Source organism: Schistocerca gregaria, chromosome 8 (genome assembly GCF_023897955.1).
Source record: "Schistocerca gregaria isolate iqSchGreg1 chromosome 8, iqSchGreg1.2, whole genome shotgun sequence".
Lineage (NCBI taxonomy): Eukaryota > Metazoa > Arthropoda > Insecta > Orthoptera > Acrididae > Schistocerca > Schistocerca gregaria.
In genome coordinates this window covers 146,577,324-146,598,228 of record NC_064927.1, presented here as the reverse complement: position 1 = coordinate 146,598,228, position 20,905 = coordinate 146,577,324, and the positions used below count along the sequence as shown (strand labels likewise).

At 43.1% G+C, this 20,905-nt stretch overlaps 1 protein-coding gene across 3 annotated transcripts in view; it reads left to right on the top strand.

The window, feature by feature from the left end:
• The window catches only part of LOC126283955 (protein still life, isoform SIF type 1), a 1,235,171-nt gene that overhangs the window by 1,017,517 nt on the left and 196,749 nt on the right, over window positions 1-20,905 (top strand). For all 3 annotated transcript variants that reach the window (XM_049982390.1, XM_049982392.1, XM_049982391.1), the window contains one exon: window positions 12,122-12,389. In XM_049982390.1, coding sequence (XP_049838347.1) covers window positions 12,122-12,389 — 268 coding nt within the window. The remainder of the gene's footprint in view (window positions 1-12,121; window positions 12,390-20,905) is intronic.

Below are 20,905 nucleotides of genomic sequence, written 5' to 3'. Positions count from 1 at the left end.
TTCAGCACCTTTGAGCAGGACAATTGGAATTTTGTCATAGGAGACTTGAAAGTCGCCAGGTAATCTCATTTGTACTCTTCACTGATGAAGCCAGTTTCACTCGTGGCGGCATCAATAACAATCGTAATTCACATCAGTGGCCTGAAGAATATCCACGTACCATTGTGAAGACTCATTTTCAAGAACGCTTCTCTTTAAACGTGTGGTGTGGTTTGACAGACAATCACTTGACTGGGACTGTTGCGTTTCACCATCGTCTTACAGGACCCTGTTATCTACACTTTCTTAAAAATGGGCTTCCAGCGTTATTGGAAGATATTTCTTTGGCTACAAGAAAGCGCATCTTCATGGAGCATGACGGGACTGCTGCACATTTTAGTCGTCAGGTGACGCGTCGTCTAGCACTTCCCCGAAGATAGATCGGTAGATATGTGCACATTTCTTGGCCACCAAGGTCCCCGGATCTTACCCCTTTGGATTTTGCCTGTGGGTATGGTTGAAAGGCGAAGTCTACAAAGAAAAAGTAGCCAAAGGAGCCGGTTTGATAGCTCGGATTATGAGCAGCGCAGCCCTCATAAAAGAACGCAAAGGTATCTCAGAAGAGCTACACGCGGTGTTATCAAGAGAAGTCAAAAGTGAAAAGAAGTTGGCAGCGGAATTTTTGAAAATCAACTGTGAACGTCCTCATTTGCCATTGCTTTAAGTTTGTTTGGATTACATACTAACAGCTGTATCTCTATACTCAATAATAATTGGACACATGTTATATACCATTTTCATTGCAATTTGTCTATACTACCACCTATTAACATATTTACTATTCCTGCTGAAACACCCTGTGTTCCTACAATAATGAATTACTTTTCACATCACTTTTCAATTAAACGGCCTCGTCCTTGAAGGTGTTACATTTTTCTTCGGCACTGTAGGTGCATCGAGACGGTAAGAAACTAAACTGAAAATGAAATCAACCGAGGAGTTTTAATAGCCCCAGAATTGTTTCAGTAATCCTTGAAGTACTTTTCCTAATCTTAAACTGGGAGAACAATTAAGGAATGTATTAGGTGTTTTGTATTATCCTGGACGACTGACTAATGTGGTAACCCTGACGCTTCAGCTGTATTCTCTCCAAGTTCTGTGCGAAGTCTAAGGATCCACGGCCCTGCAATAATAAATAAATAAATGATTTCTGAAATACGAAAGACTGATGCGTTTAATAACCATCACATATCCACACCGTTCCCTCTGGTCATTACCACGGCGCAAACTTCCCGATATCCGTTACTGTGGCCAAATTCGTTAAGGAAATATCTCGCACGATAGCGACTATGACATATAGTGTTCAATAATACTTTGAACCCATCCGTAGATTAGCACCAGAAAGTTAAATCCGATATTCTGGAGTCTTTTTAGTGAGATAAGGCGCCGTATATCGAGGCAATAAATAACGTAATCTCAGCTCGACCATTTCGCGACTGGGGCGCGATTTTTCCTGTTGCCGCCATCACCATAACGAGCGCGTGCACCAATAGTATTGCGTATAATCCGCTTCCTGCGGCCCCGATAAGAGAATTCGCTTTGGAGATGCCCCTATGCATCACCAGGCCGGTACGTTTCTGGGCTAGAAGCCTGGTAGCGTTGCATGAAAGTTTCCCCATCCATCGACTGGCCCACCACTTAAAAGTAGCCTCCTTCGCTTTTCCGCGTTCTATCGGCTCTAAAACTAATGGTCGCAGCCCTGCATTTGGCGAGTCCCGCCGCTCGTTTATGCTAACGAATGTCCGCGCTATCGAGCCCTGCTCCGACAAATCTAGCCGGCCCCGAGCATTTGCATTGTAATGAAGTCCGTCCACTGGCGCCAGTTGCTGATGACGTATCGCTGTCATTGTTGCGCGATATGCGTGGCCGCTCTCTAAACGTCCAATATCGCCGCGCAACGCGTTCGAAAACGGCGCATTACGCTGAAACGAAAGGCCAAATTGCGCAATTTAAAGATAATTTGTACCGATCATTTTCGCTTGATAGGCGCCCTTCAACTATAGCTGTGGTCGCTGTTTATTTGTGTGTTCTGGTGCACCGTCATTAGCGTACGACGTACTCGACGTGTGGAACCACTCGGCGCCAAGAATTGCCTCAATGTGACCGATATCGTTTTCCAGCCTACACTACTGGTACAGATCTCCCAGTCTACAATCCTGGTACAGATTTCTCGTTATAATTCTCATCCTTAATTTCTTTCAGAATGTACAAGTCCTTTGTATAGCGGTTTAGTTAAACCAGTATTTCCGAAACTCTGTAAGATATCGTAATTCTATTCTCACGTAGTTGAATCGCAAGAAAGTACTCACTAAAAGACGTACAATCACCTTTCACAGCTATATTGATTATAGAGGTATCGGTATCTACTTCGCTTTTTCAGTTGAATTGTCGTATTTTCAATACCGTTTTTTTTTTTTTTTTATTAGAGGTTCCGCACTGACTATAAATTTAGAACTTAGCATTCATGAACATGTAACCGATTTCTGTCTTTTGTAGAGGTTTGTGATTTCATACCCAAATAAGGAAATACGTCATGTCGGATAAAGAAGAAACAGAACAATTGAGTTGTACGCACAAGAGTATCCCGATAGACGGTGTCTACCAACAACGATAATACAGTGAATGGGGCCATTGGAAGGGCAATGGAATACTACACACTGTTTTAATAACTACTAATTAATTAAAACATTTATAAAGATACATCGATGACTGTCGCAGTACGCCACCTAGATAAAATAGAATTCAGTTTCGTAATTCTCCGAACAAAGTGAATAGTTTGATGTACATCATAATAAAATTCTGCTTTAATTTTTTTGGCTTTTTATAGTGATTTTTGTGATTCTTGAGTTTCTCCCAGCGTATTTGATAACCAAAATATCCACGGGTGTACTGCCGGTCTATAGTGTCCAACGGGCACTATAGACACTATAGACCGGCAGTACACCCGTGGATATTTTGATTATAGTGATTTTTGTTCTATTGTGTTTCTAAACCTTCCACCCCTTTCAGTCAGTTTCCATCAACATACAACGAATACGAATTGTATGCGAAAGAATCGGCAATTTTTGAGGAACTCCGACAGTCATTTAGGTATAGTGAATTATCCATATAACTGGTCATCAGGACAGATTAAAATTACAGATATGTCGCGTCAATAATTCTGTATTTGACGTAAGCTGCTTTTTTATGGTAGTTTATTTTACCGGACTAGTTTCGAGCTATCACTCATCGTCGGTAGCACCTTATATGTACTGCTTTTAGCGGATGCCAAAGAGAATGTTTCGTAGTAACCATATGAAGAGTTGAAACACGTAAGTTCGAAGTGTTCCATCTCACATTTGTTAGGAGAATCATAAAACGATGGATCTCTTTTTCTCCATAACCTATTTTTATCCAGAAAATTGATTCCGAGAACACAGAATTATGCGACAAAAAGTAATGTGACAAATAAGAAAATAAATAATTCGTTAAGACTCTTCTAAGTGTTGTATCAAGAAACTGATTGGTTCTAAGTAAAAATAAGAAAGTTTATATTTCAAATGTCATTAATACAGAGATACTATTTGTGATAACGCAAGTTCAGAAATGCACCTGTTTTTAACTAGAAGAGTAGAAATCAACGAAAACGATTTCACATTTCTTTTCACTTTTTTTTAAGGAAAGAGCAACATAATTAAACTCAAGGAAAAAAATTCTGTTTCTTACACAATTCCATTCTTGAGTTCATATAGTGAAAAGTTTACTACGTAATTCCTTGTGCTGTTGAGGAAGAGCCGCGCGGGATTAGCCGAGCGGTCTCAGGCGCTGCAGTCATGGACTGTGCGGCTGGTCGCGGCGGAGTTTCGAGTCCTCCCTCGGGCATGGGTGTGTGTGTGTTTGTCCTTAGGGTAATTTAGGTTAAGTGGTGTGTGAGCTTAGGGACTGATGACCTCAGCAGTTAAGTCACCCTAGATTTCACACACATTTGAATTTTGTTGAGGAAGAAATGGCAACATCTTGAACATGTATTTCTGTTTTGTGGCCGATACGTATGGCTAGTCTTTCAGATAAAATACGGCATGACTTGCAAATGGCATGGTCTTTCCTCTTTTGAATACTTTGAAATTTATTCATTCTTTTGTTTCACGGTAAGAATTTTTATACAGCTGTTCTGAAGGAGCAGTGTGAGACACTTTTATCATACTGTATATGGAGGTATTACACTCCTGCATTGACAACAATGTTTTAGCCGCGTATGTAACATCAGACGTCAGTTGTATGAACTGGAATTATATAGAATAAGTAAGGCTTGGGTGTAGCTTACGGTACAAATGCCATGCCTATCTTTCTTCGTTTCTCTGCATTTGTAAAATCTCAGTTGCAGATCAAAAACTTTTCTCTTGTCTTCTCAAACCATCACAGGCTAAATTGTGGAGACCTTGACGTATTACACTTGTGTTTTCAGTGCTTTTGTGTTCTCGGTGCTCTGTTGTACGCCCAATAACGAATCACTGCTTGGCGCCAAGACGGTGCGCAATGTAGTAATAAACCTTTGAAACATATTCTCCATAATATGACGCATGAAACAAGTTTAGGGGCATGCAACACAGTACCGAGAACACAATAGCACTGAAAATGCAGTTCGTGAATAATGGCACTTTGAACGTTAATAGTGATTTCTGTTTTAGCATGTTTCTAATCTTCACCTCCTTCATTTATACACTCCTGGAAATAGAAATAAGAACACCGTGAATTCATTGTCCCAGGAAGGGGAAACTTTATTGACACATTCCTGGGGTCAGATACATCACATGATCACACTGACAGAACCACAAGCACATAGACACAGGGAACAGAGCATGCACAATGTCGGCACTAGTACAGTGTATATCCACCTTTCGCAGCAATGCAGGCTGCTATTCTTCCATGGAGACGATCGTAGAGATGCTGGATGTAGTCCTGTGGAGCGGCTTGCCATGCCATTTCCACCTGGCGCCTCAGTTGGACCAGCGTTCGTGCTGGACGTGCAGACCGCGTGAGACGACGCTTCATCCAGTCCCAAACATGCTCAATGGGGGACAGATCCGGAGATCTTGCTGGCCAGGGTAGTTGACTTACACCTTCTAGAGCACGTTGGGTGGCACGGGATACATGCGGACGTGCATTGTCCTGTTGGAACAGCAAGTTCCCTTGCCGGTCTAGGAATGGTAGAACGATGGGTTCGATGACGGTTTGGATGTACCGTGTACTATTCAGTGTCCCCTCGACGATCACCAGAGGTGTACGGCCAGTGTAGGAGATCGCTCCCCACACCATGATGCCGGGTGTTGGCCCTGTGTGCCTCGGTCGTATGCAGTCCTGATTGTGGCGCTCACCTGCACGGCGCTTAACACGCATACGACCATCATTGGCACCAAGGCAGAAGCGACTCTCATCGCTGAAGACGACACGTCTCCATTCGTCCCTCCATTCACGCCTGTCGCGACACCACTGGAGGCGGGCTGCACGATGTTGGGGCGTGAGCGGAAGACGGCCTAACGGTGTGCGGGACCGTAGCCCAGCTTCATGGAGACGGTTCCTCGCCGATACCCCAGGAGCAACAGTGTCCCTAATTTGCTGGGAAGTGGCGGTGTGGTCCCCTACGGCATTGCGTAGGATCCTACGGTCTTGGCGTGCATCCGTGCGTCGCTGCGGTCCGGTCCCAGGTCGACGGGCACGTGCACCTTCCACCGACCACTGGCGACAACATCGATGTACTGTGGAGACCTCACGCCCCACGTGTTGAGCAATTCGGCGGTACGTCCACCCGGCCTCCCGCATGCCCACTATACGCCCTCGCTCAAAGTCCGTCAACTGCACATACGGTTCACGTCCACGCTGTCGCGGCATGCTACCAGTGTTAAAGACTGCGATGGAACTCCGTATGCCACGGCAAACTGGCTGACACTGTCGGCGGCGGTGCACAAATGCTGCGCAGCTAGCGCCATTCGACGGCCAACACCGCGGTTCCTGGTGTGTCCGCTGTGCCGTGCGTGTGATCATTGCTTGTACAGCCCTCTCGCAGTGTCCGGAGCAAGTATGGTGGGTCTGACACACCGGTGTCAATGTGTTCTTTTTTCCATATCCAGGAGTGTATATGCATATATATACAAATATATGTAATCAACATAAAAAATTTACGAGTAATTTCCACTGACAAGTAAATATCCTCGTAAAAATGTTCTTATACTGATAGTATATATATATATGCATTAAGAAATTATATAATCATATTATTATACGATGATTACGAAACATTTTTGCAATACGCTAAAAAGTAGAACATATAAGGCACCGCCGACGACGAACAAACTCCCAAACGTAATCCGATGACATAAAGTAGCATCAAAAAGCAGCTTACGTAAGATACATGGTTATTAATATTACACATTTAAAAGCTACAGAGAACCAAGTGTACAAGACACGCTTAAAATTACAAGAATCCTAATTTGGTTCATAAGTCACGTCATATTTTAGGCCTCGTTTTATACTTTACGACTAAAGTAGTGTACACAATGACGCGATACAATACCCAGAAGAATTTTAGCCATCATGTGTCACATTTATTTGAAATACCATTGTGTCACAGCTATTGTATTGACGAAGCCACCAATTTCACCGAACCGTGCACACAGAATGACGCAATTAATATTCGCGTGTCAGTATTACTTTATGAGGCTTCTCGCGTTATTCACGACAGACAGCGAAAAATTCGAGTCGCGGCTGTTGAAGCCGTTACCAGAGCGGCGGCGTAACACCGACTGCCGACCGCAACCGGACCCCGGCAGCGAGGGTTTAAAACCCGTTGTTTGCACGCCGTGTGAGTAGCGCCACCGCAAACCAACCGAAGTTGCGTTGCGCGGTTGACCGCACGCCGGCCGACACGGATTTATTGTTACAATCGGAGGCGCGCGCTTGATCGCCGCCCTGAAAACTCACTTGCACGGAATTACGCGGTGCTGTTGCACATCATCTGTTTTTCTTTTTTTTTTTCACCGCGGCTAAATTTCACAACTGACAATCAGTTCCGCCGGCTTCCTATTCGTGAAATCTGCGCCTGGATTCATCCCTGCATTGCCTCCACTTCCAACTCACGTAAGCAATATAGCGGACGATGAGTTGTAATTATCAAATAACCCCCATCCTCCATTCTTAAAACAAAGTAACAAATGAACGTACGTGTTAAATACTTGACGTTAATCATGTAACGTCTTTATGGTTGAGAAACACAAGCATCTCAGTGTTGAATATTGTAATCCCCAAATGCTCGACAAATAAGCGAAAAACATACCTATTCTAAAAAGCAGATAAAAATTCACTTGACTCCTTCCTGAGAGACAATCTCCACTCATTCCAAATTAATAATATAAGTGTAGACCAAATGTGGCTTAAATTCAAAGAAATAGTAAAGAGAAGAATTGAGAGATTTATACCAAATAAATTAACAAACGACGGAACTGATCCTCCTTGGTACACAAAACGAATCAGAACACTGTTGCAGAAACAACGAAACAAACATGCCAAATTTAAACAAACGCAAAATCCCCAAGATTGGCACTCTTTTACAGAAGCTCGAAATTTAGCGCGGACTTCAATGCGAGATACATATAACAGTTTCCACAACGAAACTTTGTCTCGAAACCTGGTAGAAAATCCAAAGAGATTCTGGTCGGATGTGAAGTATATTAGCAGCAAGACTGCTGCGGTCGCAGGTTCCAATCCTACCTCGGGCATGGATGTGTGTGATGTCCTTAGGTTAGTTAGGTTTAATTAGTTCTAAGTTCTAGGCGACTGATGGCCTCAGAAGTTAAGTCGCATAGTCCTCAGAGCCATTTTAACCATTTGAACCTTCTCTGCGCGATAGCAATGGAGATGCTATCGAAAACAGTGTTGCCTAAACAGAGTTACTAAACACAGCCTTCCGAAATGTCTTTACAAAAAAAGACGAAGTAAATATTCCAAAATTTTGACCGAGAATAGCTGCCAACATGAGTAAAGTAGAAATAAATATCCTCGGAGTAGTGAAGCAACTTGAATCACTTAATAAAAGGAAGTCTTCTGGTCCAGACTGTATACCAATTAGGCTCCTTTCGGTGTATGCTGATGCATTAGCTCCATAGTTAACAATCATATACAACCGTTCGCTAGACGAAAGATCCGTAGCCAAAGACTGGAAAGTTGCACAGGTCACACCAATACTCAAGAAAGGTAGTAGGAGTAATCCACTAAATTACAGGCCGTTTTCTTCGAGATAATTCATAATGTTCGAACACAATGTATGTTCCAAAATCCTGCTGCATATCATTAACGTCGATATGCAGCAGGATTTTGGAACATACATTGTGTTCGAACATTAAGAATTATCTCGAAGAAAACGGTCTATTGACACACGGTCAATATGGATTTAGAAAACATCGTTCCTGTGAAACACAACTAGCTCTTTATTCACATGAAGTGCTAAGTGCTATTGACAAGGGATTTCAGATCGATTCCGTATTTCTGGATTTCCGGAAGGCTTTTGACACTGTACCACACACGCGGCTCGTAGTTATATTCCGCGCTTATGGAATATCGTCTCAGTTATGTGACTGGATTTGTGATTTACTGTCAGAGAGGTCACAGTTTGAAGTAATTGACGGAAGGTCATCGAGTAAAACAGAAGTGATTTCAGGCGTTCCCCGAGGTAGTGTTATAGGCCCTTTGCTGTTCCTTATCTATATAAACGATTTGGGAGACAATCTGAGCAGCCATCTTCGGTTGTTTGCAGATGACGCTGTCGTTTATCGACTAATAAAGTCATCAGAAGACCAAAACAAACTGCAAAACGATTTAGAAGAAATATCGGAATGGTGCGAAAAGTGGCAGTTGACCCTAAATAACGAAAAGTGTGTGGTCATCCACATGAGTGCTAAAAGGAACTCGTTAAACTTCGGTTACACGATTAATCAGTCTAACCTAAAACCCGTAAATTCAACTAAATACCTAGGTGTTACAGTTACAAACAACTTAAATTGGAAGGAACGCACAGAAAACTTTGTGGGGACAGCTAACCAAAGACTGCGTTTTATTGGCAGGACAGTTATAAAATGTAACAGACCTACTAAGGAGACTGCCTACACTACGCTCGTCCGTCCTGTTTTAGAATACTGCTGCGCGGTGTGGATCCTTACCACATAGGACTGACGGAGTACATCGAAAAAGTTCAAAGAAAGGCAGAATGTTTTGTATTATAGCGAAATATGGGAGAGAGTGTCACAGAAATGATACAGGATATGGGCTGGAAATCATTAAAAGAAAGGTATTTTTCATTGCGGCGGAATCTTCTCACGAAATTCCAATCACCAACGTTCTCCTCCGAATGCGAAAATATTTTGTTGACACCGACCTACATAGGGAGCAACGATCACCAAGATAAAATAAGGGAAATCTGAGCTCGTACGGAAAGTTATAGGTGTTCATTCTTTCCGGCACTATACGAGATTGGAATGAACCCACTGCCAGGCAGTTGAATGTGATTTGCAGAGTACCCATGTAGATGTAGATGTAATGACGTCATATTCCCTGATCTATTTGTCGCACAAAGATATAATTTTGCAGGCATATACTGTGGTATACGGATATTCCGGAACTTCGTCCGCAAAATCTTTCTACGCTTACCTTCTATTTACTGTGCATGATCCCCTTCTCTTAAACAACTAATACACTATTCCCAACGACGTTTCCACTTCCGAAAGCTGTCTTAGTACGCCTTTTGCTAGATCGCGCGAAGCTCCGTCTGCGAATTTTCTTTTATCTCGTCTGTGGCAGCAAATCTTCGTCCTTTCAACGTCTCAGCACCATAACCGTACATCCACATCTCATCAGTTATAATTTTCTTTTACACATCTCGTTTTCATATGCGCTATCCAAATGCTCTTCACAGATTGTGAGGCGAAGGTCTTTCTGGTCTTGAGTCACGAGCCGTGGGACGAATTTGGCAGCACGAGGCAACACGAGGCATTCCAAGATTCTGTGTCAGGATTTCATGACATGATCCAACTGAATCGTTTGTTTCTGCTACAAATCTCTCGCGCAGTCATTCTTCTATTAGCACGCACAGTTTCGTTGACGGTTCTAACATGAACCAGTCGTAACACCGAGTACGCCTTAAGCACTCGTTATCGTAGGCTTCCATCATCATTTTGTGTGTCTTTGTAAAAGTTTTCTTGAGGTTAACGCAAAATGTAATGCAGATACTTTGCTCTCCTAACTCTGCAGTCTCTAAATTCGCATACTGTGCGACACAATGTTCTACCCAATACAGCTCTAAACAATAACTAACAGACATACAGCAATGAAAATTCCGCCACTCAAACGTTAAACAAAAGTGTGTGCAGTAATGCCAACCGCATTTCGCTCCAACACACCATTACCTCGAAATTACAAACGTTCCGGAATTTTTTGAACAGGTCTCGTACGCTCAGTTTCTAAGTGTAATGCTTGTTGCTGATGAGTCTTCCGGGTCGTATGGCCGTGGTTGAAGAATGTTTTCAGTTCCTGGCGTTTCTACCGGCACAGCTCTGGACGAAATGTGAGGAACCGAAAACTTTTTTCGACCAAGGCCCTACAGCCCGGAAGACTCATCAGTAACTATGACATCCGGTCATGAAACCCTTAACTGTGATACTTCCATTACAGTGTTAAAGCTTTAACATACGATTATACTTTTTAATGAGTAGATTAGGACATCTTTTTAAATTGTTCGGTTAATAATTATGCCTCCTCCCCCCCCCCCCCTGCGAAGTCGTTAGATACACTGCCTGCAACTGAGGCTAGATGTATTTTATACATTAGGATCACTTTATAGTAGAAGACTAATTGAGTTCTGTAACAAGTTTCAGCTACTAATAGCAAATACTTTGTTCAAGAAAGACAACAGGAGAAGGTATACTTGGAAACGGCCAGGTGATACTGAAAGATTTCAGTTAGATTACATTATGGTCAGACAGAGATTCCACACGTCCAGAATTTCTACAGAGTGACTGCAGGAACGCTCTTCTGAGCTTAAACACTTCCGTTGCCCACTAAGCTCACCAGACATAAATATTATTGAGCATATCTGGGCTGCCTTGCAACGTGCTGTTCAGAAGAGATTTTCACGTCGTACTCTTACATGCTTATGAAGGGCCCTGCAGGATTCATGGTGTCCACTCCCTTCAGACATTAGTTCAGTCCTTGCTTCATCGTGTTGGGGCACTTCTGCGTGCTCTCGGGGGTCCCTACACTGTATTATACAGGTGTATTAGTGTTTTTAGCTCTTCATTGTAAGCATGGGCGAATTTAGCTCGCTCTTCGAATATTGCTCCACCTGGGGTGCGTAGACTTACACGTAATGGTGATACTGCTTGACCGCGAGCCCGCGGAGTTAAAATTCAGATATTTTTCTTTCAAAAATTCAGTCTTGATCACACCACGTATGCTTCAAGAACATAGGTGACCGGTTTCGGTTATATCACACGACCATCATTAGACCAATGGCAACATTCGATGATGGTAGGTGGAGCACTCTTCTCAGCTGCTGTGATGTCAACCAGTTGCCATAGGCCTGACGATAGTCATGTGATATAACCGAAACCGGTGACCTATGTTCTTGAGGCATACGTGGTGTGATCAAGACTGAATTTTTGAAAGAAAATTTTTAAATAATTTTGATCGTTGTTCCAAAAATGTTTATTAAAATTGTTTAAAATTCAGTTGTCCAGTCGATAAAATTAACAGCCGCTACACTGCTCCGTGTTTGTTAAAGTTATGGAAAGACGCTCCGAACCGATGCACCTCCCCAGTATTACAAGCTCATCACTGCTGTCGCACACCTGCTAATTCGATACAATCAATACGACATTCTTCGAGAACTACGCGTGACAGGGATCTTCCTAATAACGTGACTAAGCAGAATATATAGAGTGCATGTATTTTTGTCAAGATTGTTGTGTACATGGTGTATTTTCATAAGAAGTAGTTTGTTGAGAATTGACGGTTAGTGAATTCGTGCACTCAAGTACTTGTGTGTCTGTGTGCGCTGCAGGTTCCTGAGCGTGAAGAAGTGGCTGCTGCGGAAGAAGCACCAGATCGAGCTGGCGCGCAAGCGCGGCTGGAAGGGCTACTGGGTGTGCCTGAAGGGCACCACGCTGCTCTTCTACCCGTGCGACTCGCGGGAGGGCCGCAGCGTCGAGGCGGCGCCCAAGCACCTCATCATCGTCGACGGCGCCATCATGCAGCCCATCCCGGAGCACCCCAAGCGCGACCACGTCTTCTGCCTCAGCACCGCCTTCGGCGACGCCTACCTCTTCCAGGTGGGTCTCCCTCTCTGCCGGAGGCGGACGCAGCCGCCGGTTCAGCAACCTTTCGTTTAACTTCCCACACGAGGTCACGCAGCAGGCATCGAAGCATTGATGTTAGTAGAAGATCGGTACTGAGAATGTTACGCACGAGTTGTGAAACATGTCATACGGTTACCACAACATGTGCTAAAATCCCATTGTCAGGAATTATAAAACAAGGAAATATCTCAGTACAACCCAATACTACACGTACACACATATAACATTATTAATATCGTCTTGTAGTACAACATACCTTAAAGTTTCTGTCCCATTAGGCAGTGCCAAAAGTAATAACTCGGCACCGTCGTGATGACTGGGTTTTGTGTGATGTCCTTAGGTTAGTTAGGTTTCAGTAGTTCTAAGTTCTAGGGGACTGATGACCATAGACGTTAGTCCCATAGTACTCAGAGCCATTTTTGAACTCGGCACCGAACATGCGTCGTCAAACACAAAAACTCTGGAGGCACACTTGTCAACTAAAGGCCGCCGTTTTCACGTACAAATACAGTACTTTTCTTTGAACATGGCTGACGTTTGCAGCAATCCTATACACAGATTTGAGAAATATGTAAAAATCTACCAACTGGTTGCATAGGTTTTCCATATGCCTTGACCAGGTTGCGTCACCACTAAGGGTGACTTCATCAGAAGTAAGGTAATTACCTGTGTTTAGGATCTTCTTTCTTATGTCTTTGTACTTTGAGACAGCCTTTGATAAATGGGCGGGTAAGAAGCGTACAACTTTGAACATGGCTGACGTTTGCAGCAACCGTATACACAAATGAGAAAAATATATAAAAAATCTGCCAACCAGTTGCATAGGTTGCACGCTTCTTATGCGCCCTTGTATCAAAGGCTGTCTCAAAGTACAAAGACATCAGAAAGAAGATCCTAAACACAGGTAATTACCTTACCTTCTTTTGAAGTCACCCTTAGAGGTGACTAAACCTGGGCAAGGTATATAGAAAACCCATGCAAACAGCTGGCAGATTTTTTTCATATTTTTCAAGAAAAACAGTACTTTCCCGCAACGCATATGAAAGTTATACAGGGTGTTCGGAAATTCCCGTTGAAACCTTCTACACTTGTAGAGTTCATTCTTTCTTCTTTTTTATGCGCTTGAATAGAAAGAAATGTCCTTAGTGTTAACTGAATCTTCCGTCGGTTCTTAGTAGAACTACATTATAATAAATGAAAATCACTAGTTTGTTTTTGTCTACAGTATTACTTTTATTGTGTTAACCGGTTTTCGACTTTAGAAGGCCATCTCTTACTGACTATTGTCACCAAAGAAGTTACAGCGTTTGTAAACAACATTGGAAGCGAAGTTTGACATCGTGGTGGTACAGCAATGTAAAAAAAAAGTTAACAGTAAATAAATAAAAACGGAGTAAACAGGAAAAACTTTGTCACAAAACAGGAAAAGCAAGCCTACATAACAGTTTATATTAATAAACAAAACCAATAAAATAAAATTAGTACTGACACGGCTGCACTAGGAGGTATACATCATGGAGAGTGATACACCAACTAATTAAAAGAAGAAAGAATTATCAATGTAACTACGGAATATATAAGGAATTTAAGCAATAAGATAAACGGAAATGAATAACTGCAGGGTAGTGGCGTAGTGTGAGGGAACGTACAGTAAATGCAATCCTTGAAAGTGTAGTGGCACTGCATTTTAAAAGGTAAAAATGGGCTGAACAGTACACAAATATAAAAGGGGCAAACAGGAAGAACATTAACATTATTCTCAAAACTGTAACTACGTAATAATTTGCATTAAATAAATGAACCAAGTAAAATAAAAACAATATTTGATGAGACAACTACTAGACGTATTAAACAAGGAAAGTAATACAAGTAGCTTACAGTCCAGATCTAATTCTAAATGACCAGACACAGCTCAACACTTCCCCTCTGTTTTTTATTACTTTCCGCACTGTCTGTTCCTACATACTATCATTTTAATGTATTCATTAAGTTCTTTCAGTTTATTGAAATTGTCTACGCAACCTACATAGACTGTAGTTCCATTTGTTAAGACTTTCTTGTAACTGGCACTTCTATTCTGTAGTTACATTGATAATTCTTCCTTCTTTTAATTGGTTGGTGTATTCTCTCCATGTTGCATACCTCATGAAGTAGCCTTGTCAGTACTAATTTTACTTTATTTAATTGGTATCATTTACTAATATAAACTGTTATGTAGGCTTGCTGTTCCTGTTTTGTGTCAAAGCTTTTCCTATTTACTCCCTTTTTATTTATTTACTGTTCAGTTTTTTCAGATTTATCATTGCTTTATCACCATATTGTGGAAAATGTTATTTACTGTACGTTTCTGCTTCAGTCTAGACGTGTAACGTCTCTTCCAATGTTGTTTACAAGCATTGTAAATTCTTTGCTGACAATACTCAGTAAAAGTTTGAAGATGGCCTTGTAATCCGAAAACCAGTTAACACAATAAAAGCAAATTAGTTCTTTTCAATTATTAAAATGTACGTAAAATACTAAATAATTTTTAAAAAGTATCTTACTGACATCGTTATCTTCACTTCTGCAAGAGAGAGAGCAGCTTTTCCCCATATCTTTGTTAGCTGCGCATTGTATGAATGATTTAAACAACTTTTTACTGTCCGCTATTTGTCACCGATATTGTTATATGTGTCCATTTATGGGCTACGCATTTCCAGCGATGGGTGCTCATTTATTGGCTCTGCACACATTAAATTTCATAGAGCTATAAAAATAACAAAACTAATATTACAGTAATATTTTTGCATTAATCTCTTTGATTCGGATAGCTGTTGGGCATTTTCAGTGCTTGAATTAATGCGTAATTCTCGCACGTATGTTACTCCATAAACGCTGAACAAATGTTTGTGTCTACGTTTGTGACTGTGTGCACCGCGTTGTTAGCATTCGTTCGGGATTCACAGTATAGTGCAGTTCTGTATATTCGTACAATCTCGGCTCCCGCAGTGTACGTTCCCTGCACAAAAGAAATTAAGGCTCCCTTTTTCGAAAACCCGTCGTTTTCCCCCATCGCGCCGCAGAGGTTTGAAATTTGGGTCTAATGTCCCTGTGGCACCAAATTTGACCACAGTTCTGCCCACCATCATCGTGCACACTTCCTCCGATGGGAAGGCCGTCACATCCACACATCTCCTCAATGCACATTTCACCCCTACTATTGACACCTATGTGACTGAGATCCGAACCCACGACGCCCAGCGTTGAAAACACGTAGTTTTCTTATAGATAGTCGAGGAAAACACTTTAGGCACACCGCCGAAGAGAATCGACAAAAAATGGCTCTGAGCACTATGGGACTTAACATCTGAGGTCATCAGTCCCCTAGAACTTAGAATTACTTAAACCTAACTAACCCAAAGACACACACACATCCATGCCCGAGGCAGGATTCGAACCTGAGATCGTAGCGGGCTCGCGGTTCCAGACTGTAGCGCCTAGAACCGCTCGGCCACCCTGGCAGTCTGAGAGTCGACACGAAAAGATCTCAGGAGGTGGCATAAATGGGATCAATGAAACCACCCCTTCTACTGGGCGAACATTTCTCGATCAAAAACGACAGTGTACAGTGGGACGTGCAAGATAACGACGTTCTTGACAACATTTGATCCTCTGATAGCCCCCAGAAGATTCAGTCCTTCTCTAAGACCATCGTGGGGCCCCAATCCCATTGAACATTCATTTTCTGTCCACTTTGAAGTGTAGCACGGCAACATTTTTGCAGCCACTAGAGACCGTTCAAAACCATTCGACGAAATTCGAGCATGATCAGAATTAATAAAAGCTGTTAATGCTTTTTCAACCGTCCTGCTTCTTGCGCCCCCCTGTGGCGAGATCACAAGGATTTTGGCGGGGACCTTGACATGCACACAAATAAAAAGGCTAAGGATACCTTTAAAATGCTCCCTCCGCCCCCCTCCCCCCCTCTCTCAGTTCGGCAACGCCAACGGTGTCATCTGCACTCCTTCGTTGAGCGCTTTAAAAAGGTACCTGTGCAGGGACAATCCTTGGCAGATTCCTGGGCTCCTGCGGGTAGGCAACCTCGTAACAAAATGGTTCAAATGGCTCTGAACACTATGGGACTCAACTGCTGTCGTCATCAGTCCCCTAGAACTTAAAAATACTTAAACCTAACTATCCTAAGGACATCACACACACCCATGCCCGAGGCAGGATTCGAACCTGCGACAGTAGCAGCAGCGCGACTCCGGACTGGAGCGCCTAGAACCACACGGCCACCGAGGCTGGTCAAACTCTTAACGCCCTACAGCCGAGTGGCACGACGCACAAACTTCAGCACCTGCTTGCATGCATGCAGACTCAGTGCACTGCTTAGCACGAAGGCCATGCTCTATCTAGTAATGACCGAAACATTTTCTCCGTGATTTTGCACCTGAAACAAGTCTACAGACCTGTAACAGAGTACCGATAAGACAACAGCACTAAAACGCGCTTTGGCAACAAATGTCTGACATTTCCTCTCTTCAAAAAAGTACCTGAGCTTAACGCTGTAGAGCTATACAAAATAGAATAAGCGCTTAAGATATATTATAGGCAAGACAAAATGCGGAAAGGGATTTACTAGAAGAGTTCTGGGACAGTGTATTGCACCTATGCAGGAGACTAACTACATAATGCTCATGCTAACCATTCTTCAATAGTGCACGAGTATTTGGGATCCCCAACAGGTTCAATTAAAGGAAGCTGTGATGCTAAATTCGTTACTAGTGTGTTCGATATGAAGGATAAGAGTTCTGTGGGCTTACAATGTTAAGTCTGGAGGGAAGAACTTTTCGGCAAACAATCTTGAGGAGACGTAGAGAACCAATATTTGTTGCCATCTGCAGTACGACTTTCCTGACTCTGGAGTTCACATTAGACCATAAGGATAAAACAAGGGAGACAAGACGTCGACACGTGCACAACATCAGCGTGCATGTAAATGATCAAGGTTGAAATTCTCTGTTACAGATAGCTGTATATAAACAGCGTGAATTGTGTGAGACATCGTTATCAGTACCTGACAGTTTGAAAGGGGTGTCCTTGTGGGTCTCCATATGGTCAAACGTTCGAAACGTGCGATATCCAGATTTGTGCCCCACTCGTGTATTACAGCGACCTGATGATGGACTACATGGAAATATGATGGCAGGCATACACTTCCAAGATTCTGATCGACCACTTCAGATATCATAAGAGAGGATAGCCATACAGTGCACCACGCACATCGTATTCCTTCACACATGTGCCTGCAAGCAGAGAGCAAGTAATGGACTCGTTAGATCACTTATTGATGAAGCCACTCATGGTGTTATCAGTAACACTCGTAACTCACACAGGTGGTCTCACAAAATTCCAAATACGTTTGTGGAGACATTTGTAAGTACAGTTCTCTGTAAATGTATTTGTTGGTATGATAGACAATCAGCTGATTGGGCTTGTAGTGTTACCGCATCGTCTTATAGGGCCCTATTATCAACGAATACTATTCGGAAAGTGAGATCCGATCGGGTGCGAAATGGAAGGCACCCTGAAAAAGTTTTGCACAGGTGTGCTGGACAGTGTCTCTATATGCCCGTCGATCACGTCACTTCGCTCTTTTCAGTTCTTAATGCCTCGAAAATAGGGTCTCCTACCAAGTATAAGGGCCTAGTGAGAGATTTCGCCTGATCTCACGCAGCCCACATGTCTTAATTGCCATGCATTTCCTCCTTCGTGACACTGCACGGGCAATGAAGACCCTCCTGCAGCATTTTCGCTGGGAAGTGCTTGATCACCCATCTTACAGCCCAGACTTGGCTCTCTTTGCGTTTCATCTCTGCTCACATGAACTGATGGCTATGAAGACATTTGGCACAGACCACATGCTACAGACCAGCGTAAAGAATTAGCTGAAAGCGCAGGCGGCTGCCTTTTATGACGAGGTATTTGAAAGCTGGTACAGCGCAACGACAAATGAAAAAGTCGGAATGGCGACTGTTTAGAGAAGTAGCTGGAAGGCGTAGTAGCTAGGTAGGCACAGCTGTTTCAAATAGAACAAGTTTTGATTTTCATAGTGGTTTCCATTTCGTGACCTTACTTTCTGAATATCCGCCGTACACTTTATTGAAAATGAGCTTGTAGCATTGTTGAAACAGGTTCCTTGTGTATTCTCCCAGCATAATGGAGCATCTGTACATTCTAGTCGTTAGGTAACACATTATCTAAAGCTAACATTGCTCGGAAGATGGATCAGCAGAAATGACCACGCCTCTTTTCCGCCAAGATTTCCATACTTTACCCATTTAGGCTTTTGCCTAAGGGAATGGTTTGAAAGGTAGTTCCACAAAGAAAAAGTAAACGAAAGAGATGACTCCCAGCATTTTCAGTGTGTAGCGGAGTGTGCACTGACCTGAAACATCCTGACCGAAACTCAAACCTGGGACCTTTGCCTTTCGGGGGCAAGTACTGTACTGACTGGGCTACCCAAGCCTGCCCTCTTAGCTTTACTTCCGCCAGTGCTTCTAGAAGACTTGATCGTTCGAATTACGAATAGTGGTCCATAAAAGAATGCCAAGACGAACTTAGAATAGCTAGAATTGGAAAGTACACTGAATTCGGAGATGGAATTTAACTTTGAACTTAATCACTTGCGTTTGCGTAATACCTGACGTGAATATTTGTTTTGGTGACGTTCCAACAGCTGTATCTCCGTAATTATTAAAAGCTGAACAGAGGCTACACACACACTGTTTTATTTAAACAAGTCTATACAACCACCTACAGAAATACCCTATGTAGGTGGGCGCTACCAAATATTTTCACACTCTGAGGAGAAAGTTATAGATTGAAATGTCATGAGAAGATCCTGCCGCAGCGAAAAACGCCATGTTTCAGTTCTTCTTGAAGCACCGTGATTTCCCTCAATCACTCCAGGCAAATGCCGGGATGGTTCCTCTGAAAGGGCACGGCCGACTTCCTTCCCAATCCTTCCCTAATCCGATGAGACCGGTGACCTCGCTGTCTGGTCTCCTTCCCCAGACAACCCAACCCCCTCTTGAAGCACCCTGTATATAATTGCCTGTCACTGTTTGTGTACCGCTTCCTACTTCAACGACATCCATTTTGCACCAAATTATTAGGCAATTCGTCACAATACACCTTTAAAAACTTCGTTTCACAACGTAGTCAAGCTATTTCTCTACCGTTCCACTCTCCAACAGCGCGGGAAAAGCAGACATTTAAATCTTTTCGTGGGTGCTCTGATTTCTCTAATTTATTTTATTTTACTGTGATGATCATTTCTCCCTATGTAGGTGGGCGCTATCAAAATATTTTCACACTCTGAGGAGAAAATTAGAGATTGAAATGTCATGAGAAGATCCTGCCGCAACGAAAAACGCCATGTTTCAGTGATTGCCACTCCAATTCGTGTATATATCAGTGGTACTTCCGACCCTATTTCGCGATGAGACAAAACGAACTGCTGGTTATGAACTATGCCAGCAGCCAGTCCTATGTGATACGGATCCCACACCTTACAGCAGTACTCCACAAGTCGCCGGACAAGCATTGCGAAATACCCTCTTTAGTAATCCTGTCACATATTGTGAGTGTTCTGCCAATAAGCCGCAGTCTTTGGTTTGCTTTCCCCACAATATGACCTGTGTGATTATTCCCATTTCAGTTATTCGACATTGTAATCTTTAAGTAATAAACTGAATATCTGTGATTTACCGAGCAACCGAAATTGGCGGATTCCTTTTAGTACTCATGTGGATGACTTCACAGTTTTCATTATTTAGAGCCAGTCGCTACTTTTCGCACCGTACAGATATCCTGTCTAAATCATTTTGCAGTTCGTTTTGATCGTCCCATAATTTTACTAGATGGTAAATAATATTTATGTATGTATTTATTATGGTTGTGGCCTTGGTTTATGCTTGAGGTACCAAAAGTACAGCACCCCGTGAAAACCACATAAACGAGCCATACGAGTATCTGGCCGACGCTTTACTGAAGATATTGGAGAAGCAAACCGGCGAGATGTTGCTGAGGATGTGGTCGCCCGCCACTCTGTGAAGTCCTGAAAGAGCCTCTCCGTCCCCCCCCCCCCACCCTGCCCCTCCCCCTCTGCCCCCCCCCCCCCCACTTCTCCGCGCCCCCTTCGCAGCAGCAGCAGCAGAAATCCGTCCCCCATCCACACCACTTCGCCTCACAAGTAACGGCGAAAACGAATTTAAACGCGGAAAGTGGAAATGCTTAACTCGCGAAAGCCTGCCGCAAGAGATTTTTTTCCGATGCCATAAAGGCTGAAAGACGGAGGCCAGGAGTCGCATCCAGCAGCACCATGGATGTCTGCCATCTGCAGAACCGCGAGCTCTTACAATGTCGCGAACGGCTACATTGTACCCCGCAAGTCTTTTCAGCTTTGCGGTTGGCGACGTCTGCAGACCTCTTGGTGGGGGAGA